Source organism: Chiloscyllium punctatum, chromosome 8 (genome assembly GCF_047496795.1).
Source record: "Chiloscyllium punctatum isolate Juve2018m chromosome 8, sChiPun1.3, whole genome shotgun sequence".
Taxonomy (NCBI): domain Eukaryota; kingdom Metazoa; phylum Chordata; class Chondrichthyes; order Orectolobiformes; family Hemiscylliidae; genus Chiloscyllium; species Chiloscyllium punctatum.
The window spans coordinates 51,691,907-51,719,380 of NC_092746.1; the positions used below are offsets into that span (position 1 = coordinate 51,691,907).

The following is a 27,474-nucleotide window of genomic DNA, read 5'->3' on the forward strand; positions in this document are numbered from 1 at the left end:
TCTGCAGTCCTTACTTTTTCCTAGCAATCTAGATTTGTTCAGTACATCACATCAGTTGTATGACACTTTGATCTTGTACTATAAATTGTGTCCCATGATCCTTCCCCACTAGTTACCTGACGAAGGAGCAATGCTCTGAAAGTTTGTACTTCCAAGTAAACTTGTTAGACTACAAGCTGGTGTGTGATTTTTTTTAACATCATTGCCAAGAGCTTGTCCCTCATGCCCAAGACTACATTTCCCAGAGGCCCGTGTCTTAGGACCTCGGCCGCCCTCTCACCGACTTTCCGACCACTTGGAAACCAACGGCGAACGGCCGCATAGACCGATGCAGCGGGAAAGGAGCTTGAGGGATTATGACAGAAGGAGAGAAAGCACACCGCAGGGACAGCCAGCACCGTCGTTAGTAACACAGGAACAAAGCGGCCACCTTTGATGCGTGTTGGTAGAGGAGGAGGAGGAGCCCGGGGAAGGACCCCTTGTTTCTGGCGGTTGGTGGAAGCGGCGAGAAGGCGGCGTGCCAGGTAAAGGATGTGGGGGATGGATATGACGGGGGCGGATTGGGGTGGTGGGTGGTCTGGCATCGGGATTGTGTGCGAACAACTGAAACCGGAGGCCGTCCCGTTCTCTTTATTTCCCTGCCCCGTGGTGGTGGTGCTGGTGCTGCTGCTGCTGCGACGCCTCAACGCATGTTGTATTATGTTGGCGCGGCCTGAGTGGGCCCCTTGCTGACTGTGGGGACGGGGGAATACTGACTCTCTTTCTACAGGTCCCCTGTTTTTGTCCAAAAGTAATGGAACCATCAGCAAATGCTAACCATCGTATGGCAGGTCTGCAGATAGATAAGAGTTAACATTTCAGGTCCTTGATCTTGCATCAGTTGATGAATTGTTTGAAATATTGTGTTTCTCTTGGTTTGATAAGAACTTCACAAGTGGATGTCGTATCATTGGCGTCCCGTCTCTTCCTTCACCGCCCCCCCCCCCCCCCCCCCCCACCAACCACCGCTCAATTATTTTGAGTGAGTGCACCTCTGCCAGCAAAATATTTTCGAAACATTGTGCGATTTCTTTTCTTTCTCCGTACACGTAAATTTTGTGGACGTCCGATCAGTAAAACCGAATTAGTCTTTGTGCAGAACATGAAGTATAAATTAGGATTTTCAACAGATTTTGTGGAATTGATTTTAAAAGAGAAACTGCTGGAGAAACTCCATCAGGTCAGGCAGCATCGGTGGAGAGAGAAGCAGAGTTAACGTTTTGAGTCTGTTCCGAATAAATTATACCAGACTTGAAACATCAACTTTATTTCTTCTGCAGATGTTACCATATCTACTGAGTTCATCCAGAGCCTTATTTTTATTTCAGATTTCCAGCATCCACAGTATTTTCTATTTTTTTAATATTTGTGAAATGATACTTATTTCTAATGTATGTGTAAACTTGTAATCTGATCAGGTTAGTGTGTCACACTGACATTGCACCTTAGGATAACATGCATAAGGGTATGATTTTTTTCCCTAGTGATTCATGGGTTGAGAACCTCGTGAATGGATGTAGTATATTTCAGAACTTTGGTATATCTCAGCATTGGTTGGCTGAACATCTGAAAACCAACAGAAATAATCACATCCAATTGTGAGAAACAAACCTCACTCACTTCAATAATTTCAGTCCGAGACAAGATCTGAATCAGTAGTGTCATTTATTTTACACTTGAACGTGGGTGTGATGTCCAGTGCCTATAAGGCAGAGGACATACACAACATTTATATGATTTGATTTCTTTTGTTTTACATTACTCCTCCCCTGCTGACATCTTCCACTTCCCTAAGACCGTCCCCCATTACCCCTGTTTATCTCTTGCCTCATCCAGCCTTGTCTGTGACAAAATGCTTATTTCTGGCCTCACAAGGCTGTTTGACCTCATCCTGCTGTAGGTCATTGTTAGGCATATTCTTTCTTCATCATTGTCTACCCCCTTCATCTGTGCCTTTCCTGAGGCCGTTCTGATCCCTATGACTCTTTTAATTGGGGTTTGTTCCTGTGTTTTCGTAAAAGTGGGAAACAGATGTTTATACCTACTGTTTGTACAGGCGTATCTAGCTTAAAATCAACGAGATAAAAACAATGACTGCAGATACTGGAAAGCAAGTACTGGATTAATGGTGCTGGAAGAGCACAGCAGTTCAGGCAGCATCCAACGAGCAGCGAAATCGACGTTTCGGGCAAAAGCCCTTCATCAGGAATAAAGGCAGTGAGCCTGAAACGTGGAGAGATAAGCTAGAGGAGGGTGGGGGTGGGGAGACAGTTGCATAGAGTACAATGGGTGAGTGGGGGAGGGGATGAAGGTGATAGGTCAAGGAGGAGAGGGTGGAGTGGATAGGTGGAAAAGAAGATAGGCAGGTAGGACAAGTCCGGACAAGTCATGGGGACAGTGCTGAGCTGGAAGTTTAGAACTAGGGTGAGGTGGGGGAAGGGGAAATGAGGAAACTGTTGAAGTCCACATTGATGCCTTGGGGTTGAAGTGTTCCGAGGCGGAAGATGAGGCGTTCTTCCTCCAGACGTCTGGTGGTGAGGGAGCGGCGGTGAAGGAGGCCCAGGACCTCCATGTCCTCGGCAGAGTGGGAGGGGGAGTTGAAATTTTGGGCCACGGGGCGGTTTGGTTGATTGGTGCGGGTGTCTCGGAGATGTTCCCTAAAGCGCTCTGCTAGGAGAACGCCTCATCTTCCGCCTCGGAACACTTCAACCCCAGGTCATCAATGTGGACTTCAACAGCTTCCTCTTTTCCCCTTCCCCCACCTCATCCTAGTTTCAAACTTCCAGCTCAGCATTGTCTCCTTGACTTGTCCGGACTTGTCCGACCTGCCTATCTCCTTTTCCACCTATCCACTCCACCCTCTCCTCCTTGACCTATCACCTTCATCTCCTCTCCCACTCACCCATTGTACTCTATGCTACTCTCTCCCCACCCCCACCCTCCTCTAGCTTATCTCTCCATGCTTCAGGCTCACTGCCTTTATTCCTGATGAACGGCTTTTGCCCGAAATGTCGATTTCGCTGCTCGTTGGATGCTGCCTGAACTGCTGTGCTCTTCCAGCACCATTAATCCAGTATCTAGCTTAACTTCATCCCCTCACAACATCTTATCTATTTGCCCGTAATGTCTACCATTGTTTTGCTGTCATGTCTTATTCTGACGTACAATTTTAGCTAATGCAAAAACAATTATATATTTCCTCCACATCGTTTCCATTCTTGTTGACTCAGCTCTTGGCTAAAACAATTACACATTGGTGTGAGCTCATTTTACTTTGTAAAATGGAATTGCAGAATTGCAGAAGTAACATTAATTTACCTATATCCCACACAATGGAATTTGGAGAAACAAAAGTCAGTCCAGATTTCTGGTGCATGGTAGCTCCCCAGGACTGAAAGCTAGTACAGATGAAGAGCAGCAAAAGAAAAAGGGGTAAACCCACATCGAATCATAGAGGTACTTTGTATGGAAACAGACCCTTCAGTCTAGTTGATCCATGCCAAATAGTTATCCTAAATAAATCTAGTCCCATTTGCCAACATTTGGCCCATATCCCTCAACCATTCCTATTCATAGACCCATCCATGTGCTTTTTAAATATTGTAATTGTATAGCCGCCAAAAGTTCCTCTGTTACTGTTTCTAAACATGCACGATCCTCTCTGTGAAAAAGTTGCCCCTTGGGGCCCTTTTAAATCATGTCCCTCTCAGCTTAAACCTGTGCCTTCTAGTTTTGGACTCACTCACTCATGGGAAAAGAGCCTGTTTGTTTATCCTATTCATGCCTGTTATAACTTTATGAACCTCTGACTTTCTAGGGAAAATGACCCCAGCCTGTTCAGGCTCTCCCTATCGCTCAAATCCTCCAACCCTGGCAATATGACAAGGTCTGTGACTCACTTTGTGGAATAACCAGAGATTGTTAATGGGTAGAAGTGGTGTTCAAGAATCACACAGGAAACAAACTGTGGAGATCTTCCCATTGTAGAAGAACCCACTTATGCAGTAAGGTGGAGAAAGTACATATAAATTATTATATCTTGGAGTGTTTGGGCCATTGTACTATGGTATTGGAAGAGGTGTTGTGTTTCCTCTTTTTGCATGAAAAAGTGTGGGGGGGTGGGGGTTTGGAAGGGAATACAGGCATTCCCTGCCATTCTGGAGTCCTCTCAAAAGTTGATTTGTTTGCCGGTCAGAGCACAATGCAGGACAGTGGAAAGCAGCCATTCATAAGTATGAGAAATCTTTACATATTAGGTCTTTAAAAATTCAAAATAATGTATGAGATTGTATTCGTAAGTATGAGCATTTTAGGTTGGATAATCATAACTCCGGGACCTAATTACTTACTTAGTATGATGTCGCGATCGTTGTGTTGGCACACATCTTGTCAGGATACAGTTTATTCATGTTTTTTTATCAAACTTACTTTGTATCTGTCTCTACAAATGTTTTACAGTTTTCACTACAGATTTCCTCATGCAAGTTTGCAACATGCGCTGGGGTTGATGTTTTCAAATCAGCCTGGTCAGACATTTTATTACTTACCTCTGGAGCAGCCTGGTCAGAGATTTTACTACATACCCCACTGTCTCTGGGGTATGATGTAGGAAATCTCTCTGTGAGAGCCCCAAAAAGTGAGCTTTGCTTTTTTTCTTTAATTTTTACTCCAAGCAAAATGCTCCCAGTCAAAATTATTTGGTATGTATATAGTCATAGTCATGGAGTCCTAGAGGTGTACAGCATGGAAACAGACCATTTATATTTTGTTTCAATTTTGTTATTTGTAATAGCTCTAAGTAATGTTAAATAACTTGTTGTAAATGGCTTGATACGTGATTTTTATTCATGTCATATGGATTTGTGGTAGGCATATGTCTAGACTGGAAAGCAGATGGGAATAATAATTTTCATAGAAACATAAAAATGGGATCAGGATTAGGCCATTTGGCCCTTTGGAGCCTGCTCTGCCTACATTCACGGCTCATTATCTAACTCTGTACCCCTGGTCCCACTTTCTCCCCCTACCCTTTGATCTCTTTAGCCTCAAGAACTATATCTAACTCCTTGAAAGCCGTGCAGTGTTCTGGCTTCAATGCTTTCTGTGGCAGAGAATTCCACAGGCTCACCACAGAGTGAAGAAGTTTCTCTTCATCTCAGAACTAAATGGCTTACCCCTAGTTCTGGACTTCCCAGTTATGAGAAACATGCTTCCTGTGTTTACCTTGTCTGGTACTGTTAATATTTTATAGGTGTCCGAGATTCCCCTCTAATTCTTCTCCGCTCATCTTCTTAGTGAATGTAGGCTTAACTGATCCAGTCGGTCATCTTCTCTGAACAGATTGACCCCAGCACATGTTGACTCTGTTTTCTAATCAATGTTGCAGACTTGCATGAGGAAAAATGTAGTGAAAATTGTATCACATAATTGTAGAGACAGATACAAAGTAAATTTGATCAAAAACATGAATAAACTATATCCTGACAAGAAGTGAAAACACTTACATGTAACAAAAAATATTTCTATTGCACTCAAGTTCAATTCCTATGAGGAATCAGTCTGGTAAACCTTTGTTATACTCATCCCAGAGCCAGAAAATCCTTCCCTTGATAATGTAACCAAAACTGTATGCAGTACTCCAGTTTTCAGGTTAATTCCCTCAAATTCTCATAACTGTTGTTCTGAGCTTGTTGAACCAATTTGGTCTCTGGTTTTAGAGAAAGATAGTGTGTGTATTCTGTAACCACGTTCATGATTAACTTGCAGAAACCCACATAACATTTTTATTCAAATTAACAAATTTATCGCATTTTTCAATGCATGATTTCTAGTTATTCTTTCACGAAAGACTTTAACAGAATCAAAACTTCTTACTCTGGCAAAAGCTACCTAAACTATCCACGTGTAATAATAAATTAGAAATATCAATACAAATATTGTCAAGATTCTGGCCTTGTGACCTCTTTGCAGTCATAGAATATGACATTTTAACTAGAAACTGCTTTCTTCTGATTTGAAAAGGCAGGTTTACATCTGATGGTTGTAATAGTACTTAGGGAATAAACACTCACTCTCCTTGACATCTGGTATGTCAATCAGAAAATGTGCATGAAAAGCATGATAAATTGACTTGACTTTAGAAAACCATGGATGTGATCTGGGCAGAAGTGGAGTGATCAGATTTACGGGAACTGACCTTGAACTTTTCTTTCACAATTCATTGGATTAAGGAATCTAAGAGAGATTTATAAAAGGAAAGAAAAGTTGTGTGTTTTTGCTTTATTCTTTGAACATTTTGGCTAGGATGACCACAGAACCTAAGCTGATATTGCCCTGAAGTGTTCATTTGATAGACTGCTACCTTTCCATGCTGTTTTTCAGAAAAGGAAACAAAACCTTAAATTACGCGTATATAAAGAATCCTGTGCCACAATTGAAAGCATGTCAGATAGCACATGTAAACTGACTCTTCTTCCCACTTCCGATACAAGAGTATTTTTTGTAGGTAAATTGGCCCAAATAAAAGATTGCGTTTTAAGTGCAAGGAAAGTATACTTTTACACTACAAAGCTTTGTATAATTGTATTAGTAATGTGAAATAAACCAACTGAACTTTTCTAAACAAATAGATCATAAGTAAAGAGCTAAGGGAATGAAACAAGTTTATTTTTCTCATACTCTAATTCAGGAAGAAATCAATGTCCTTATCAATGCTTTTGGTACCATCTTGCATCCAGTAACTCATCCAAATGATTGTTTGTGTTCAGCTTTGGCAGGCTGTTTTAAAAGTTGGTGATATTTAAATTCAAATCCTGTTGTCACTTGATATTCAGACATGTAGTTCTGGTGGCATTTCTTTGATAACTGTCAGAAATGAGAACTGTAATTGAAAGTGTATAAGGTATGAGCAGATGGGGAAAAAAGTTTAGGGTTGCTTGACAAAAATCTCAGCCAGATGACTTGGATCAGATAAGAACTTGCAGGAAACATTGAGGTGCTCAGGCAAGGGTAGTGAGTTGATGAGGTGAAAAAGTATTCATTATGTAAAGTCAGATAGCAAGGTGAAAAGCATTTGTTATGTGAAGTCACTTAACAAGATTAAATCATGATTTGGAGATGCCGGTGTTGGACTGGGGTGTACAAAGTTTAAAAATCACACAACATCGGGTTATAATCCAGCAGGTTTAATTGGAAGCACACTAGCTTTCGGAGCGACGCTCCTTCATCAGGTGATAGTGGAGGGCTTGATCCTAACACAGAATTTGTCAACATATTGTCTAGCTATCACCATTGTTAACAGCTAACCCGAGAATGCAACTTTTTAAAAAAAAAAGTTTTGTGATTTACACATGAAAGAAGTGAAACTATCACTGTATTCTAACAGACGAAAGGCTTAACAATCAGTTTTTCAATGTATAACTTCAGTTACATCACACTGTAAATTTTTGCTATAAATTCTGTGTTAGGATCGAGCCCGCCACTATCACCTGATGAAGGAGCGTCGCTCCGAAAGCTGGTGTGCTTCCAATTAAACCTGTTGGACTATAACCTGGTGTTGTGATTTTTTTTTAACAAGATTTAAGAATATTCATTGTATAATGCTAGATGGCTTAATCTTTACTGTGGATGCTCACTGATTGTAACGGTCACCCAATCAGTATAGATGTTGCCATATTTGGAAGCTGGTCCCTGTAAGTGGCTATATATTTCCTTAAGAATCTGCTGTTCGAGAGAAGACTGATGACTTATATCTCTCTGCATGTGAGCAATCGTTCTCTCACCCTCCAGAGCCTGGAATAAAGATAAAGGAGGTAAATAAAGCCATGCTGTGTCTTTGAGTGTTTGCTTTGACTGATATGGGATAGGGAAATGGGACGACAATATTAGCAGGATCCAAACGAATAATTACAATTGGACGATATCAGTGATCACCTGGAACACTGGTATCTCGAGACGGGTGGCCCCACAAGGTAAGATTTAAACCTTGGTCCCTCTCGATATTCCTGTGTGTCGGAAATGGTCCCCTCGTTCAGTTGCTCTCTCTTCTATGGACTCCTCGAACAATAATCACCTCAGTGGAGAGAAACCGTTTCATAAGCGTGCTGATAAATAGAGGTTTGACTCCTCTGGGCTGAATTGAAGTTCAAGTCCCCTGGGTCTAATTGAGATTTGAGTCCTCTCTGTTTAATTGTGGTTTGAGTCTCCATGAGGAGTAAAGTGTAAAAGGTGTTAAAGTTCACTAGTGGTGAAATTTTGAGGCTCTGCGTGTCTTTGTTCTGGGGGAAGAGAATGGCTTGGACTCCAGTGCCCTGTGGCCCACTGCAAGGGCTTTCTCTTCTTCTAAGTGTAATTCCAATGAGAGGAGGCAAAAAAATAAGAAATGCTGAAATTTAAGGTTGTATTAAAACATAAGTTAAAAAAGGAAGTTTCAATGTAAATTGTGCCATGCTGTCAGTGTTTGATATTTAAGTATTTTGGTTTGTGAAAGTACTGGTTCAGAAAATCCTTTTAAGTAACTGTTTTGCCTTGTTTTGAATCAGGATCTCAATTCAGTCTGTCTTGTGGGCTATATAATGGGGCAGATTTGTTTTTACGTTGAAATTGTATAGCATTATGTCCTTTTTAAAAAATTGATCAAACTGGTAACCATAAAACAAATTGATTTGAGTGCCTTGAGCTCCTGATTTGTTTGCAATTCTACAATGTGTTTTTTTTTAAAAAACAGGCACAGTTGGGTCAGTGGTCATGCTTTTTAGCCAGATGAGAGTATTGTATTAAAATATCCTTGCTGCTGTGTTTATAATACAGAGTTTTCACAAAAGGAAGAGTGCATTTTGAGTTTGATGTTTTTTTGTTTTAAGATTTTAGAGAATATTAGAACTTAAGGCTGAGCTGTTTTCAGTTCTGTTAATTATTGTTACGACTTTATTAGCCCCCTTCATATTGCAAATTCAAAGAATGTTGATCTCTGGCAAAGTTGCCATTGTAATTCGAACTGTTTTAGTTGGGAAATTTCATTTGGAGAACATATTTTAAAATATTCAGCATTTGTTTCCCATGAATATTTGAGATTTAAATTTGAACTGAAACTGCCTCTTCAGTTGCTAAAGCACAAGAAACATTTTGTTGCTTTCTTTCTGTTCCAGACTTCAGAAATAATTTTCTGGACAGCTTTCACATTAGCCAAGTAACACTTTTGTTCAAGAAAAATAATTTTTTAATAACCTGAATGGGGTCCTCCGAGGATTAAAATTTTAGGACCATTGATTGTTGCTTACAAATGACTGAATTGTTTAGACAGTACAATTTAGAAGTTTATGGATTGTACAAAAATTGATAATGTCATAAATAGTGAGCAGAGTAATAGACCTCGAATTCAAAGAATGTTGAAATAGACAGGCACAATTTAGTGTAGTTGTATGTGTGACTGTTTTCAGACTGGTAATCACCTTGGCAAAGAAGGAATGAGTGTGGAAATGCAAAGAAACTTTAAGCAGCTAGCATCGTCTCTAGAGTTTCTCCATTCACAGGTAAAGCACACCCTCGGACCACCGTCCACCTCTCCATAACCTGATCCAATGGATTCAATTAGCTCCCCAGTTATGAGCAAGAAAAGTGAAGAAGCTAACAACGTGAAAGAGGAAGTCTGTATGGTTTTTGATAGTGACTTTCCTGTGACATTAAACCACATGCACTTTACCTTTTTTCTTTTGATCATTTTAGGGGATATGTAGGTTCACTGATTAACCTAACATCACAACAGCCAGTTGGCTTTGTTTCATTTTAACAGCAGAGCGGGAGTAGACGCAGCAAAGAATGCTGTGTTCACCAAGCCTGCAGCTGCTGCACTGCGCACTCAGATGTGCTAAAATCCTCCATCTGAAGCATCTCCGGAAGAATGGAAGTCTCGTCAGTATTGTTCAGTATTCAACTGCCCTTATCCAAGAATTCAGATTTCTCTGAGGAATGGTGTGCAAAGACAGGATTGGATTTTGTTTTCTGAAGGAGATTTTGAAGAACTGGCTCATTTCCATTTAACGTGGAGGGAATGGAGTGGTCACTAAGAACTTTACTGGTGAATTTTTTCCATGTGGGAGGATTCTTCAAATTCTGTTTACTGTAACAGACTAGTAACTTTTGTTATCATGATTGTAAACTGTGTGAAGATAACTTAAATACTGGCTGTCAGAGTCTTATGGAAGCTGGTATTGCAGTCTAAGTGGTTATCATGAAATGAAAAAAAGAGGGAATGATAATTTTTATAAAGTGTGAACAGGTACAGAAAGTTTTGCTTGACAAAAGGTTTAGCTAGCATAACTTGGATCAGATAAGAACTTGCAGTAAACAATGAGGTGCTAGAGGCAAGGGTAGCAGTGAAAAATCATTCCTTATGTAAAGCCATTTAACAAGATAAAAAAGCATTCATTCTGTAAAGTCAGTTAACAAGGTAAAAAGCGTTCATTATGTGAAACCAGTTAACAAGGTTTAAGAACATTCACTGCCTAATGCTAGGTGGCTTAATCTTTACTGTTGATGCTCGCTGATTGTAATGGTCACCCAATCAATATCGATGTTGCCTTCTTTGGAGGCTCCTCCCCGTCAGTGATTCCTTAAGGATCTGCTGTTCAAGAGAAGGCCAAGAGCTCATATCTCTGTGCACGTGGGCGATTGTTCTCTCCCTCCAGCACCTGGAATAAAGATGGAGGTAAAACCATACTGGGTCTGAGTGTTGGCTTCAATTGATATGGGGATAGGGAAATGGGATGACATCATAATTTCTAAATCTCAATTAGGGAATGAAAGTAATGTCCTATTTGCTAACTCTGACCAAATGAAGGATCCAGCCTGTACTCTGGCAATTGTATTCTCCCAGGTGAAACTTGAAACTAAGTGCAATTTCTTTGGGGTTTCAACAAATCTGGCAGTAGAAATCAATTTGGTGAAAATTTATTCCAAGTTTGAGTTTTCTTTGGCTTTACTCTTTTTGTGTTTTTGGTTTTGTCATCAGTAACCTTTTTATCCTTTTGCTATATTGTAATTGCCTATGCCTAACCCCATCTATTTTTCTTTTAATGATTCTTTCTCTCTTTCCTTTTCTTTCTGTCTTTTCTTTCTACCCCCCCACCCCAGCTGTTTTTACCCACTCTGAGATCTATAAATACCTCACTTGCATTGTGAACTAATCTACTAATATGAGAAATAGTGCAATTTGCCAGTGATAGCGAGGCTGTGGTAGCCCAATCTCGCATTCAAGAATTTGAAATAGTAACAAATTTTATGCATTAGTATATTTGTCTCTCAAATTAATAGTTAAACTTGGAATTTAAGAATATTGATAAAGTATCATAGGTGTAAGATTGGAAAAACTTTCTTATTGCTTTGCTTGTTGAACGTGGTGGGAAGATAACAACATGTTCTAATCTTGACAGCAGAAGTAGTATACTTAGTCACTGGAGTGGTGTTATGAATGGTACTGTCCCTGCCTCTGGGTCAGAAGGTTCACAGCACACCTAGCCCCGATATGTGTCGTAACATGTATGAACAGGTGAAAATATCAAAATAAACCAAAAATCTGTGAATGTTGGAGATTTGCAACAAAAACAGAAATTGGTAAACAGAGTCACTAGACTCAAAAACTTAACTCTGTTTTCTTCCCATGGATGCTGTCAGACCTGCTGAGTTTCACCAGCAATGTGTGTTGTTGCAAGGTTATTTTAACTGGAGGAGTCTCCTCCGTCATGGTGTCAGCAATACTCTGCTTCAATAGAGATTAGCAGACAATGCGCCCTTTAAAGCATAGAAATAACCCGACTAGCCAAGGCATTACTAGTCTTTCTGACTGACCTTCGGGTGCAGGTACAATGGCTCGGTTAGTGGGGTAAGGGTGGCCTAAGTGTTGGTAATTAAAGTTGGTTCCCAGGAAATATCATTGGATGAAGTAACTGTCAAATAAAACAGTATTGTGTATGATTAGTAAGTGTTTGAATGTACTATGCAATCAAGGCCTGTACTCTCGTTTTAAGAAATGTAAAAAATGTCTGTTTTAAGCCATGTGCGCAGCTCCTCCGAGGAACACAGAAGTACACAAGCTCTGTGTTTTTGGACAATCTGTGCCTGGCTGTATTAGAAATAAAGAGTGAAGTCTTAACAGCCAGACCAATTGCGAGTGTTTATTGACCGATTGTGGAACCGAGACACCCTGCAGGGGGTCCAGATCTTCAAGCAATACTGGTAGCACATTAAACTGCAATAAATACAGTGTTCATCTGTCATGTAGGTATGTACAAGATCACAAGAAACTGTTGCTGAGTCCTAAAGAATTTTTGTAAATGGATTTGGAGGATGATAACGATAATTTGGTGTAGCAGTAGTCCTTTTGGTTCTGCCTTCCATCTGATCACTGCCAATTTGAACTTCTTATTCTTTGTTCATTACACTTCCTCTCTGTATTTTCCTATGTTGGTCAGTTGAAAGCAAATTGATCAATGACTTCTAATGCAGTCTCTTGTAGATGGCCACTTGGAGGTGTGCAAGTGTCTCAGGGTGGCTCTTTTTTTTAAAGTTTAGAGGAAAACCTGAGGCATTTTCCATGAGGTCCACCATTTTGTTTTGACAAGTTAATAATCAGTGTTCTTTGCAGGGTAAACCAAGATGACAAAGAAGAGAAAGCGTCAAGATGACTTTCAAAAGGTGAAACTTAAAGTTGGCAAAAGGAAACCAAAAGCAGACAATGTAACTAATACCAAATTCAAAACACGTGCCATCCATGTTCCACAGCAACTGAAGAGTGATGCATCATTACCAACAAATCACCGTAAACTTAATATAAAGGTATGTGTTCTATCCCTGGTTTGGTTCATCTGACAGTCCAATCTGGATAAGTGCACTGCACTGTTCTGTTTTATTTTCCTTTTCTTTTGAAGGTAAATTTATATTTCGTGATCACCCAAGTGTCAATTTGTATGTTGTCAAGATAGTGAATGTGTCGACACACATAGGTGATAGATCCTATTCTCAAATGCAGTTTCTATGTGAATGCTTCCAGCAGGATAAACCTGGGTAGAAACCCTGATTAATCTCTTCCATGTCTCTACCCTTGGACTACCAAGTCACTTGATCTGCCCCAAAAATTCTCTTGGCTGTCATGACTAAATTAGCACAAGGTAATTGCCTAGTCCCTGTGTTGGAGTATCACATTGAGGGAAACTTTATCCCCTGAATTAACGAGTGAAGGATAAAAATGTGTTAATTCTTGTTGTTTGCTAAAACTTTACTATTTTCAGGAATTACCTAAAAGCTTAGCCCTTTAAAGAATGAACACTCTGGTTTGGCAGGCATTAGTGATGTACCGAAGTTTGAATGAACACACAAGAGGACTGTATTCAAGAGTAGTACAACCTTCGCATAAACCAAATCATCCGCCGACATTTCCACCACCTCCAAACAACAGACCCCACCACCAGGCATATATTTCCTTCCCCACCCCTTTCCGCCTTCCGCAAAGATAATTCCCTTCATGACTACCTGGTCAGGTCCAAACCACCCCCCCCCAACAACAACAACCCACCCTCCCATCCTGGCACCTTCCCCTGCCACTGCAGGAATTGCAAAACCTGCGCCCACACCTCCTCCCTCACCTCCATCCAAGGCCCCAAAGGAGCCTTCTACATCCATCAAAGTTTTACCTGCGCATCCACCAATATCATTTATTGTATCCGTTGCTTCCGATGTGGTCTCCTCTACATTGGGGAGACTGGACGCCTCCTAGCAGAGCGCTTTAGGGAACATCTCTGGGACACCCACACCAATCAACCACACCGCCCCGTGGCCCAACATTTCAACTCCCCCTCCCGCTCTGCCGAGGACATGGAGGTCCTGGGCCTCCTTCACCGCCGCACCCTCACCACCCTATACCTGGAGGAAGAACGCCTCATCTTCCGCCTCGGAACACTTCAACCCCAGGACATCATTGTGGACTTCAACAGTTTCCTCATTTTCCCCTTCCCCCACCTCACCCCAGCTCCAAACTTCCAGCTCAGCACTGTCCCCATGACTTGTCTTACCTGCCTATCTTCCTTTACACCTATCCACTCTACCCCCCCCCCCTCCTTACCTATCACCTTCATCCCCTCCCCCACTCACCTATTGCATTCTATGCTACTTTCTCCCCATCTCCACCCTTCAGGCACTCTGCCTATATTCCTGATGAAGGGCCTTTGCCCGAAACGTCGATTTTACTGCTCCTTGGATGCTGCCTGAACTGCTGTGCTTTTTCAGCACCACGCTAATCGTTACTCACTGAAATCCCCTTCCTACCTCATTATTATTCTCTACCTATCTTGTTTTTGCTTTTGTTATTCAAGAAACTGCTTAAAGCTGCCTCTTGGACCAAGATGTTAGTTATCTGAATCATTGTTCTCCATGTAATATAGGTACAGTACTGTGCTGTTGCGGAGGAAGATTTAGGTTTGTGACCCAGTAGTAGTCAGGTAATCATTTTAGCGCTCCAGGTCAAGTTGATGTGTGACTTAGAGAAATGTGGATGTGTGAGTGTTCCCACCTACTTGTCACCCCTGTCCTTTAAATGACAAAAAGTAATTTATATATTAGGTAGGAGAAATTATATTCTCTGACATAATCTTAAAATTAGAACAAGGAAAAACTCATTCCACTCCCATGGTGGGAGTATAGAACTCTTTGCCCAAATGGTAAAGAAACCCCCCCCCCTATGTCTTCACTGGGAGACTCCATATTTTTAACTGTACCACCTTGTTCTAGATTTCCCGCTAGGGATTTGCCTTCTCTGTATCTTCCCTGACTGGCCATCTTCATAATTGCACCTGCCTCCGTGATTTAGCCCATCTGCTGCTGAAGCCTTTACCTGTTCCACCATTATCTCATCTTTATTACTCTTCTGCATTGCTGTTCAGCCTCCGAAGTTTAATTCCGTTAAGACGTTAAGTGTTTTGAGCAGTCTGACTTTATCTGTTCCACCTTTTATGTTGCGCAGGAAGTAGACTGTTTAATCCTTGTATTCTGTTTCACCATTCAGTGAGGCTTAGGCTGTATTTACAACTTCATTACTTTATTCATGTTCTGGAAAATTTTGAAGCATTTGTGAGAATGTTTTGTCCACATTGCCATTAAAGTGTACCAATGTTAATTTAACTTTCCTTTTCCCTCTTAATAGGATCTGCTGACACAGTTGCACCACTATAGTTCGGGCATTAAACAGAGTGCTCTGATTGGTCTAAAAGACCTTGTATCGCAACATCCATCAGTAATCACATCTCACCTCTCCAATATTCTCAGTGATGTAGCAGCTGTGTTCACAGACAAAGACCCCACCGTGAGATCAGCAACTGTTCAACTTTTAAACTTTCTAGCTCCTCGAATCTCTGGTGAGCAGATGGCCCCTTTTTATCCTTTGGTTTGTGCACATCTTTCTAGTGCAATGACGCACATAGTAGAAGGGATACAAGAGGATGCCTTGAAGATCTTAGATGTTTTGTTGGAACATTACCCTGAACTTCTTACAGACCATAGCAGCATCCTGCTGAAGAATTTTCTGGAGCTAATTTCTCATCAGAAATTGACAAAGGAATTGAAAGCTGGAGGAAAAATATCTTGCTGGATGTTATCTGTCAACCCAAACCGCCGGGTTACTTCTCAGCAGTGGCGGCTCAATGTATTGAGTAGGTTAAGAAAATTCTTACAGGCAATTGTTGAAGGTTCAAGCCAATCTGTGGAGAATGAAGCCATTTTTGAGACTGATGACAGGATTGGGTCTGAGCATGTGACCACATTGCAGGTCAGCTGGGAGAATTACATAACTGGACAACAGCGTATACAGTTGTATGAACACTCTGGATCTCAACCCAGTACTGTGATTCCGTTCAGGCTAAGGTGAGAATCTTTGGGCAGATCTCATTGATCACTAAGGAAAGTTGAATGACTGCACCTTAAAAGAGTAGAAAGCTGTTTAATTATCCATTGTCTTTTAGTTGACTTTTTCATGTATGTTTGTTCTTTATATGGTAAAAAGTATTTATTAAGAAAGGTACCAGTTTTGCCACTTAATCTTTTTAGATGTTAACCCTCTATAAACCTAGTCAAATTATTTATTTAACATTTCTGCATGCCACCCATACAATTTAATTCAGCTCCACCAGTAAACTTAAATAGAACATTATAGCACAGTACAGGCCCTTGGACCCTTTGTTGCGCTGACCCATGGAACCCATCTAACCTACACTATTCCATTCTTGTCCATATGGGGTAAAAACAATAACTGCAGATGCTGGAAAACAAATACTGGATTAGTGGTGCTGGAAGAGCACAGCAGTTCAGGCAGCATCCAATGAGCAGTGAAATCGACGTTTCGGGCAAAAGCCCTTCATCAGGAATAAAGGCCCATATGCCTATCCAATGACCATTTAAATGCTGTTAGAGACGACGCGTCTACTATTGTTGAAGGTAGTGTATTCCACGCCCCTACTACTCTCAGTAAAGAAACTACATCTGACATCTGTCCAATATCTGTCACCCCTCAATTGAAAGCTATGTCCCTCATGCTAGCCATCGCCATCCAAGGGAAAAGGCTCTTACTGTTCATCCTATCTAACCCTCTGATTATCTTATATGTCAACATCCGAGTAAATCTCCTCTGAACCCTTTCCAAAGCTTCCACATACTTCCTATAGTGCACTGACCAGAGCTGTACACAATACTCCAAATGTGGCTGCACAAGAGTTTTGTACGGATGCAGCATGATCCCATGGTTCTGAAACTCAGTACCTCTACCAATAAAAATGAACACACCGTATACCTTCTTAAAAACCTTATCAACTTGGATGGCAACTTTCAAGGATCTATGTACCTGGGCACTGAGCTCTCTCTGCTCATCTACACCACCAAGGATCTTACCATTAGCCCAGTACTCTGCATTCCTGTTACTCCTTCCAAAGTGAATCACCTCACACCTTTCTGCCTTAAACTTCATTTGCCACCTCTCAGCGCAGCTCTGCAGCTTATCTATGTCTCTCTGTAACTTACAACATCCTTCGTCACTATCCACAACTCTACTGACCTTCGTGTCATCCGCACATTTACTAACCATCCTTCTATGCCCTCATCCAGGTCATTTATAAAAATAACAAACAACAGTGGACCCAAAACAGATCCTTGCAGTACCCCACTAATAACTGAACTCCAGGTTGAATATTTCCCATCAACCACCACCCACTATTTTCTTTCAGCTAGCTAATTTCTGATCCCAACTGCTAATTCGCCCTCAATCCCATGCCTTCGTATTCTGTGCAATAGCCTACCGTGGGTAACCTTATCAAACGCCTTACTGAAATCCAAATACACCACATCAAACGCTTTTACCTCATCCATCTGTTTGGTCACCTTCTCAAAGACCTCCAGGTTTGTGAGGCACGACCTACCCTTCACAAAACCGTGTTGACTATCCCTAATCAACTTATTCATTTCTAGATGATTATAAATCCTATTACTTATAATCCTTTCCAACACTTTACCCACAACTGAAGTAAGGCTCACGGGTCTATAATTTCCAGGGTTGTCTTTATTCCCCTTCTTGAAGAAGGGGACAACATTTGCTATCCTCTAATCTTCTGGCACTATTCCTGTAGATGATGACATAAAGATCAAAGTCAAAGCCCTGGCTTCCCAGAACATCCTAGGATAAATCTCATCTGGCCTTAGGGGACTTATCTCTTTTTACACTTTGCAGAATTGCTAACACCTCCTTCTGCATCTCCGTGCCATCGAGTCCAGTAGCCTGTATCGCCCTATTCTCCTCGACCGCATTGACTTTTATTAGTGTGATGATTGACGAGAAGTAATCATTTAGCACTTCCCCTAACTCCTTTTGACTCCACGCACAGCTTCCCACTATTGTGCTTGATTCTTTTATTCCTGGTACAGCTGTTGAAAGTCTTAGGGATTTCCTTGCTCCTATCTGCCAATGACTTCTCATGTCCCCTCCTGGCTCTTAGCTCTCTCTTTAGGTCTTTCCTGGCTAACTTGTAACTCTCAAGCTCCCTAACTGAGCCATCACATCTAATCCAAACATAAGCTGCTGCCTTCTTCTTGACAAGTGATTTAACTTCCTTAATAAACCTCGACTCCTGCACTCGAAAACTTCCTCCCTGCCTGACCAGTACATACTTGTCAAGGACCCACATTAGCAGGTCCTTGAATAAGTTCCACGTTTCAATTATGCCCATTCCCTGCAACCTAAATCTTGCCTAATCACATTGTAATTGCCTTTCTCTCAGCTATACCTCTTGCCTTGCGGTATATACCTTTCCCTTTCCATTGCTAAAGTAACCATAACCGAATTGTGGTCACTATTACCAAAGTGCTCAACAACTCCAAATCCAACACCTGACTGGGTTCATTACCCAATACCAAATCTAATGTGGCCTCGCCTCTTGTTGGCCTGTCTACATACTATGTCAGGAAACCCTCCTTCACGCATTGGAGAGAAACCGATCCATCTAAAACACTTGAACTTTAGTATTCTCAGTCAATATTTGCAAAGTTAAAGACTCTCATAAAAACTACCCTGTCACCCTTGCTCCTATCAAGGATCATCTTTGCTATCCAACTGCCTACATCTGTGGAACCATTTGGAGGCGTATACAGAACTCTCAACAGGGTAACCTCCTTTTTCCTGTTTCTAATTTCAGCCCATACTACCTCAGTAGAGGAGTCGTCAAACGTCCTTTCTGCAACTTTGACTAACCGTGCCACACCACCCCTTCTTTGACCATTTTCTCTGTTCTTACTGAAACATGTAAATCTCGGAAACTGTCCCTGTCCCTGCCTGACCCATGACTCTGAAATGGCCGTAACATCACAATCCCAGGTACTAACCCATGCTGCAAGTTCACCCACCTTATTCTGGATGCTCCTGGTGTTGAAGTAGACACACTTCAAACCAACTTCTTGTCTGCCAGTGCCCTCTTGCAATCTTGAAATCTTAGTTCTGACTTCACTACTTTCATCCTCCCGTATACTCGAACTACAATTTTGGTTCCCACCCCCTGCTGAATAAGTTTTTAAATTCACTAGAAGAGCTTAAACAAATTCTCTTCCTGTGCCTCTGGTTCAGGTGAAGACCATCCTGTTTGTAGAGGTCCCAGCTACCCTAGTTATCCAGGAATCCAAAACCGTCCCTCCTGCACCATCCCTGTAGACACGTGTTCAATTCAAATCTGCTCATCCTGCTCAGGTATTCGATAGAGGTTATGATGATTTCCTTTTATTATCAGTGCCCATCCCAGGATGGGTGCAAGGAGGCGAGGGTGGAGATGGCTTAACCTGTAAAAATGTGAGGCTAGATTCCCTACCTGCAAAATGCATACCCATTGTCAGTTTTATAGTGGAGAACACTATAATGAACAGGTGCCCAGTCCAGGAGGAGGCATGGTGTTATGGTTTTTATTTTAATTGCGGGGAATGAGTGGCAAGAAGATGATGCTCGGGAGAACATGGAGTAATATACTTGAATCAGGATTGCAGAATGTATGCAAGAAACTGAGGCAACACTTAAATTTAAAAAAGTTTAATTGTCTCTCAGTGCATGGAGACTCCACAAAATGTTGTTTATAGTATGTATTGCAGAAATGTTTTAGTTGATCTCTCAGAAGTCTCCACCACACTCCTCGTAACTATTCCTTTTATTACACCTTTCTCTCACCTCTGCCATAATTGCCCCAACCCATTTGACCTCATTGCTCCCTACCAAATATAAATTGGAATATTTCATAGCTTTTTGTAAGAAATAAAACTCGTACATATGTGTATATTCCATGTCATTGTGCCATTACAGTTTTCTTGTGATTTCATAGAGTCATAGAGACCCTTCGGTCCAACCCGTCCATGCCGACCAGATATCCCAACCCAATCTAGTCCCACCTGCCAGCATCCGGCCCATATCCCTCCAAACCCTTCCTATTCATATATACCCATCCAAATGCCTTTTAAATGTTGTAATTGTACCAGCCTCCACCACTTCCTCTGGCAGCTCATTCCATACACGTACACCCTCTGCGTGAAAAAGTTGCCCCTTAGGTCTCTTTTATATCTTTGCCCTCTCACCCTAAACCTATGCCCTCTAGTTTCTGCACTCCCCCACCCCAGGGAAAAGACCATGCCCCTCATAATTTTGTAAATTTTGTAAACCTCTATAAGGTCACCCCTCAGCCTCCCATGCTCCCTATAGCTCAAATCCTCCAACCCTGGCAACATTCTTGTAAATCTTTTCTGAACCCTTTCAAGTTCGCAGCATCTTTCCGATAGGAAGGAGACCAGAATTGCACGTGATATTCTAACAGTGGCCTAACCAATGTCCTATACAGCCACAACATGACCTCCTAAATCCTGTACTCAATACTCTGACCAATAAAGGAAAGCATACCAAATGCCGCCTTCACTATCCTATCTACTAGTTACTCCACTTTCAAGGAGCTATGAACCTGCATTCCAAAATCTCTTTATTCAGCAACACTCCCTAGACCTTACCATTTAAGTGTATAAGTCCCACTAAAATTTGCTTTTCCAAACTTCATCTGCCACTTCTTGGCCCATTGGCCTATCTGGTCAAGATCCTGTTGTAATCTGAGGTAACCTTCTTTGCTGTCCACTACACTTCAAATTTTGGTGTCATTTGCAAACTTAGTAATGGTACCTCTTATGTTCGCTTCCAAATCATTTATGTAAATGACGAAAAGTAGAGGACCTAGCACTGTTCTTGTGGCACTCCACTGGTCACAGGCCTCCATTCTGAAAAACAACCCTCCACCACCATCACCACCCTCTGCCTTCTGTCTTTTAGCTGGTTCTCCCTTTATTCCGTGAGATCTAACCTTGCTAACCAGTCTCCCATGGGGAACCTTGTTGAACACCTTACTGAAGTCCATATAGATCACATCTATCGCTTTGCCTTCCTCAGTCCTCTTTGTTACTTCTTCACAAAACTCAATCAAGTTTGTGAGACATGATTTCCCACGCACAAAGCCATGTTGACTATCCCGAATCAGTCCTTGCCCTTCCAAATACATGTACATCCTGTCCTTCAGGATTCCCTCCAACAACTTGTCCACCACCGAGGTCGGGCTCACCGGTCTATAGTTATCTGGCTTGTCCTTCCCACCCTTCTTAGAGTGGCACCACATTAGCCAACCTCCAGTCTTCTGGTACCTTACCTGTGACTATTGATGATACTAATATCTCAGCAAGAGGCCCAATAATTACTTCCCTAGCTTCCCACAGAGCTCTAGGGTATGCCCGATCAGGTCCTGGGGATTTATCCACCTTTGTGCGTTTCAAGACATCCAGCACTTCCTCCTCTGTAATATGGACACTTTGCAAGGTGTCACCATCTATTTCGCTTTTCTATATCTTCCTTATCCTTTTCCACAGTAAATACTGATGCAAATACTCATTTAGTATCTCCCCCATTTTCTGTGGCTCCACACAAAGTCCGCCTTGCTGTTCTTTGAGAGGCCCTATTCTCTCCCTAGTTATCCTTTTATCCTTAATGTATTTGTAAAAACCTTTTGAATTCTCCTTAATTTTATTTGCCAAAGCTATCTCATGTCCCCTTTTTGCCCTCCTGATTTCCCTCTTAAGTATACTCTACTGTCTTTATACTCTTCTAAGGATTCACTCGATCTATCCTGTCTATACCTTGCATATACGTCCTTTATTCTTCTTAACCAAACCCTCAATTACTTTAGTCATCCAGCATTCCTTATACTTACTAGCCTTTCCTTTCGCCCTAACAGGAATATACTGTCTCTAGATTCTCATTATCACATTTCTGAAGGCTTCCCATTTTCCAGCCGTCCCTTTTCCCTGTGAACATCTACCCCCAGTCAGCTTTTGAAAGTTCTTGCTTCATACCGTCAAAATTTGCCCTTCTTCAATTTATAACTTCAACTTTTAGATCTGGTCTATCCTTTTTCCATCATTATTTTAAATCTAATAGAATTCTGGTCGCTGGCCCCAAAGTGCTCCCCTAATGACACTTCCGTCACCTGCCCTGTCTTATTTCCCAAGAGTAGGTCAAGTTTTGCACCTTTTCTGGTACGTACATCCACGTACTGAATCAGAAACTTTTCTTGTACACACTTCACAAATTCCTCTCCGTCTAAACCCTTAACACAATGGCAGCCCCAATCTATGTTTGGCAAGTTAAAATCCCCTACCATAATCACCCTATTATTCTTACAGATAGCTAAAATCTCCTTACAAATTTGTTTCTCAATTTCCCTCTGACTATTAGGGGTTCTATAATACAATCCCAATCAGGTGATCATCTTTATTATTTTTCAGTTCCACCCAACTAACTTCCCAGGAATATCTTGCCTTAGCACAGCTGTAATGCTATCCCTAATCAAAAACGCCACTCCCCCGCCTCTCTTGCCTCCCCTTCTATCCTTCCTGTAGCACTTGTATCCTGGAACATTAAGCTGCCAGTCCTGTCCATCCCTGAGCCATGTTTCTGTAATTGCTATGATATCCCAGTCTCATGTTCCTAACCATGCCCTGAGTTCATTTGCCTTCCCTGTTAGGCCCCTTGCATTGAAATAAACACAGCTTAATTTATTAGTCGTACCTTGTCCCTGCCTGCCCTGGCAGTTTGACTCGCTTCTGTTCTGATCTGTACCAGTCTCAGATTAATCTTTTTCCTCACTATCTCCCTGGGTCCCACCACCTCCTCTCCTCTCCCCCACCCCCTTACAAATTTAAATCCTCCTGAGCAGCTCTAGCAAATCTCCCTGCCAGTATATTAGTCCCCTTCCAATTTATGTGCAAACCGTCCTTCTTGTACAGGTCACTTCTACCCCAAAAGAGATTCCAATGATGCAAAACTATGAATCCTTCTCCCGTATGCCAGTTACTCAGCCATGCATTCATCTGCTCTATCCTCCTATCCTTGCCCTCACTAGTTCGTAGCACAAGGAGTAATGCAGCTCTTACTACTCTCGAGGACCTCCTTTTTAAATTCCTGCCAACTCTCTGTAATCGCCATTCAGAATCTCCACCTTTCCCGTTCCAGTGTCATTGGTTCCAATGTGGACATTGACCTCTTGCTGCACCCTCTTCCCCCATAAGAACATTCTGCACCCTCTCTGAGACATCATTTGATCCTGGCCCCAGGGAAGCAACACACCAGTTTGATTTTTCGCTGCTGGCCACAGAAAAGTCTGTCCCTACCTCGGACTAGAGAGCCCCCTTGCACCATTGATCTCTTGGAACTCGACATACCCCTCGTTACATTAGAGCCAGTCTCAAAACAAGACACTCGGCTGTTTGTGCTACATTCCCCTGAGAATCCATCACCCCCTACATTTTCCAAAACAGCATACTTGTTTGAAATGGGTATAGCCACAGAAGGCTCCTGCACGAGTAGCCTACCCCTCTTCTCTTTCCTGGAGTTAACACACCTAAGTGACTGTATCTGAGACATTCTTTTTTCTCTTTCCCCCCCTTAGTAGAACTGCCATCCATCACATGCTGATGCTGTTGCAAATTTCTCATTGCTTCTAAGCTCTCCAACCATTCCATTTGATCTGATAAGATTCGCAACCAGCAGCATTTATTCCAGATATAATCTGCAGTAGCCCTTAAACTCTCTTTAAACTCCCACACCTGACAAGAAGTGCATATCACTCTACTAAAGGCCATTTTTGCTCCTTCACAATCTACAGCCCCAGAAAATAACACCGTCTCATTCCTCTACAAAACACTACCCCAGTTAAATTAATAGTTATGGCTTATATTTAAGTTTAATCAAGAGACATATCTCAAAAAACATTAATCAAGTAAGAACTCACCCTATTCATTACTGCAGACTTTCTGCAGGTCACACTTAAAAATAATTCACTCATCTGTTTCTGTGCTGTGAACTTCGCCCAAACAGTTCCTCCAAGATCAGTTGTGAATTTCACTGTTTGTTAATTTTCCCAGACACACTCCGATGTCCAACGATACATGCGTTCAAACAACAAAGGCAGTAACTGTGCAGGTTCACTGCTGTCAGTTTTTTTTTCTCTCTCTACCGACCTCACCATATGCTTACTTTGTCTGTTCTTCTCCCTTTTAAAACTGCTGTTGTTTTGACTTTCACTTTCCTCCAAAGTTCCAAAACAATGCAACAGCATATAAAACAGTAATTGCTGCTCCTGGAATTTGAGGAAATCACCTCCAGCACCTAAAATACCTTAAAGGAGCAGCTGTTACAGCCAGAAATTTTTCCTGTCCTCCATCTTTGATTAATCTGTAAGATTAGTTATTGTCCTCAAATTAAATTTGTGCATTTTGCCTCCTAATTTTCTCCAAATCTTTGTGTCTTTTATTGAGGTGTGATATCATTATTATTGAAATTTAGCTGATATTTATGAAATGAACTGCCTTGCGTGAAATATGGATAGTGAACAATGGGTAACTGTACATTGGGCCTTATAGCAGAACTCATCTACAAGCTGTTCTAGTGGAAAAAATATCAGGAATGAAATCTCTTCCTGTTCTGTTATTTCCTTGTTACAATATGTGGCATGCTGTGCAGGGCTTTTACTTCTGCCCATTTTGAGATTCGGTATTTTAATTGGATGTTCGCTTAGCTTTGCTAAGGTACTGTTATGCTGGAAATTAAGCTCTGCTATTCCTGGAGTTGTCTTGTAAGTTTTAAAAAAATTGCCAAGTCCCTAGTTTACCTTTTGGATAGATGCTGACAGATGCATACATATTAACAAAGACACACAAAAAAAACTGGTGTTATGAGTGGATGGAATAAAGTACTGGGGAAACTGTTTGTTCACAAGCCCTCAGGATTCTTTTTGTTTCCCAAGATTTACGGTTCTCCATCTTTTCCTTTGCGATCTCTCACCTTTCTCACATCAATCACAAATGGACTGATTAGCGAAAGTTAAAATCTTTGACATGTTGGTTAAAAGCAATGGCTCAATTTATAACAGTCACAACTGGGAGGGGGTGGGGTGGGGGAAAGAATATTTATGTATTGACATTCTTTATGCTGTCGGTATTTCACTGGGGGAGGGGGAGATAAAGGGAGAGGGACACTATCTGCCCTTTTTGAAAGCTTCTGCAAATGTTGTTCACACCCACAAACTGTTCAGCTACTCAGCCAGTTAGCTTTGCTTAGGCTGTAATGGCCTTTGGCATCCACTACTGGTCATGATTCCAGAGCCCAATCAGCCACCACTTTTTGTACAGAGCAGTATAAATACCAAACACCCCGCACGATGAGCTTTAGTAATTTGCTTTTTCGAAGTACAATAATTGCTTCGTTGTAGTAGATTCCTTTTCCCAATTCAGTTACAATCAAAATCAAGTAAAATAAAATCTACAGTCCATATACACATCTTGGAGGTGCTTTGATAAATTTTGCCAGTTTAGGTACTTAGTGTTGATTTTACAGGTCTGAGGAACTTTCATATCTGCTTAACACCAAGGTTCATTGCTTCAATTCCTTTTTATTGAATTTTATTTTTGGGCAGGAGTGAATGCTGGATAAGCAAATGTGTTAGGTTTATCTCAAATGAAAGGTCAACAAAGAAGGGACAACCTGCAATGTCTGAAATGTGAGCAATGATCTGCAATTTTTAAATGCTTTCCTGGAATGCATGGAAAGTGTTATTGCCTTTATGCTTTAATTAACCATAAATTACATTTTAATTTACATTGCAAAGACTTAATAAACTTTTCATTTTCCTAAACCCTTATAATAGTTATGTAAAGGAGGAGGCCATTCAATATGATTATGACATCAATGCACTTATCCCTATGCTATCTCAGTAATCCATCATGCCATTGATACTTGGAAAATCTGTCAGTCTCTTAAGCGTAGTCAATTATTGAATTTGCACTAATCACTGATAGAGAATTCCAAAGATTCACAACCCTTTTGAATAAAAAATGTTCTTTTCTCAAACCTAATGGTTTCCCTCTTATTTTGATATTGCGTCCCTTGGTTCGCTATGGGAATCACCTTTTGAATATCCACCCTGTCTACCCCTTTTAAGTATTTATAGTTTTCAATGAGGTCACTTCTCGTTCTTTGAAACTTTGGAGAATACATGTGCAGTTTTTTCCAATCTCTTCTTAGGACACCCTGGAAACCAGTCTGGGGAACTCCTTGCACTTCCTCGATGGCAATAATATTTTCCCCAAGTTACAGGGACCAAGGTTGCACAGAATGCTATCATGTTGAAATAAGGATAATAATACCACTAACTGCCTGCTCCACCTTATGCTAGCCTTCAGTGACTTAGTATTAAATGCACATCCACTGTTCCTACCAAAGTGGATAACCATCACAATATTTCATCTGCCACCCGACTTGGGCTATTTCAGAGGCACTTTAGAGTCAACCACATTGCTATGGGTCTGGAGTCACATGTAGGCCAGATCCGAGAAGGATAGCAGATTTTCCTCTCTAAAGCTCTAATGAACCAGATGGATTTTTATAACATTTGGCAGTGAATGTATGGTTGCCATTAGCTAGCTTCATTCCAAATTTTTATTGAATCCACAATTCACAGTCAGACGCAAATTCATGTCCTGGAGCATTGGTTTCATTATTTTCTCCAAGATCACTTTCTTACTAATAGTAATCTCCTTTCATTTCCCATTCTTCTATGTCTCTTAGATCTCTAGTTCTGGGATATTTCTTGTGTATTCCTTAGCAAAGACTGATAGCTTCTCTGCCATTTCTTAGTTTCCCCAATAAAATTATCCTGACTCTATGTATAATCAACCCACTTTTGACTGAGCCAAACGTTTTCTTTCTATGCACAGTGCAGAAGCTTTTACGATCTATTTTTGTGTTTTGTTAGTTCTGTTCTTCATTTCTTTATCAGTTTCTTGGTCCTCCTTTGTTGTACTTTAAAATCCTCCCAATCCTCAATTCTATTTTTAATTCCGGCAGGTAGTTTATTAGCTTCCGAAAGCTAGTTTCTAACCCTGGAATTGTAATGGACCCTGAAAATCCTGCTACACTATACGCTTTCTGATCAGCATTAAGCCAAACAGCTGATAATTTCTAGGCCATCATTTCTGTTCTTGACCCAAAAGGTTGGAATTGGTAACAGTACCATGTATCAAATACATGGTGTTCACATTGCACCATGTTACCAAGCCCCCAGTGTTTGATAGATATCCATCCCATTTTGGTGGTATCATCAGTGAACTTTTGATGGTGTTTGTTTCCAATTTGGCAACACAGTCATGGGTGTACAGGGGTCTGAGGACGCATCCTTGGGGGTCTCTAGTGTTATTGCGGAGGAGGTACAGTTACCTAGCTTCATGGATTGTGGTCTGTATGTCAGAAAGCTGTGGATCTAGTTGCAGAGGGTGGAACTGTGACCAAGGTCA

The 27,474-nt window shown here is 41.3% G+C and overlaps 1 protein-coding gene across 3 annotated transcripts in view; it reads left to right on the plus strand.

Moving 5' to 3' along the window:
* The first annotated feature begins 308 nt into the window (after nucleotides 1-308).
* The window catches only part of tex10 (testis expressed 10), a 102,564-nt gene continuing 75,398 nt past the window's right edge, over nucleotides 309-27,474 (plus strand). The window contains exons 1-3 of one of the 3 annotated variants that reach the window (XM_072575553.1): nucleotides 309-524; nucleotides 12,680-12,870; nucleotides 15,230-15,945. In XM_072575553.1, coding sequence (XP_072431654.1) covers nucleotides 12,691-12,870; nucleotides 15,230-15,945 — 896 coding nt within the window. In that variant the 5' untranslated portion in view covers nucleotides 309-524; nucleotides 12,680-12,690. Of the gene's footprint in view, nucleotides 525-808; nucleotides 831-12,679; nucleotides 12,871-15,229; nucleotides 15,946-27,474 lie in introns of those variants that run through there. The other 2 variants (XM_072575551.1, XM_072575552.1) reach the window with 2 other exon arrangements.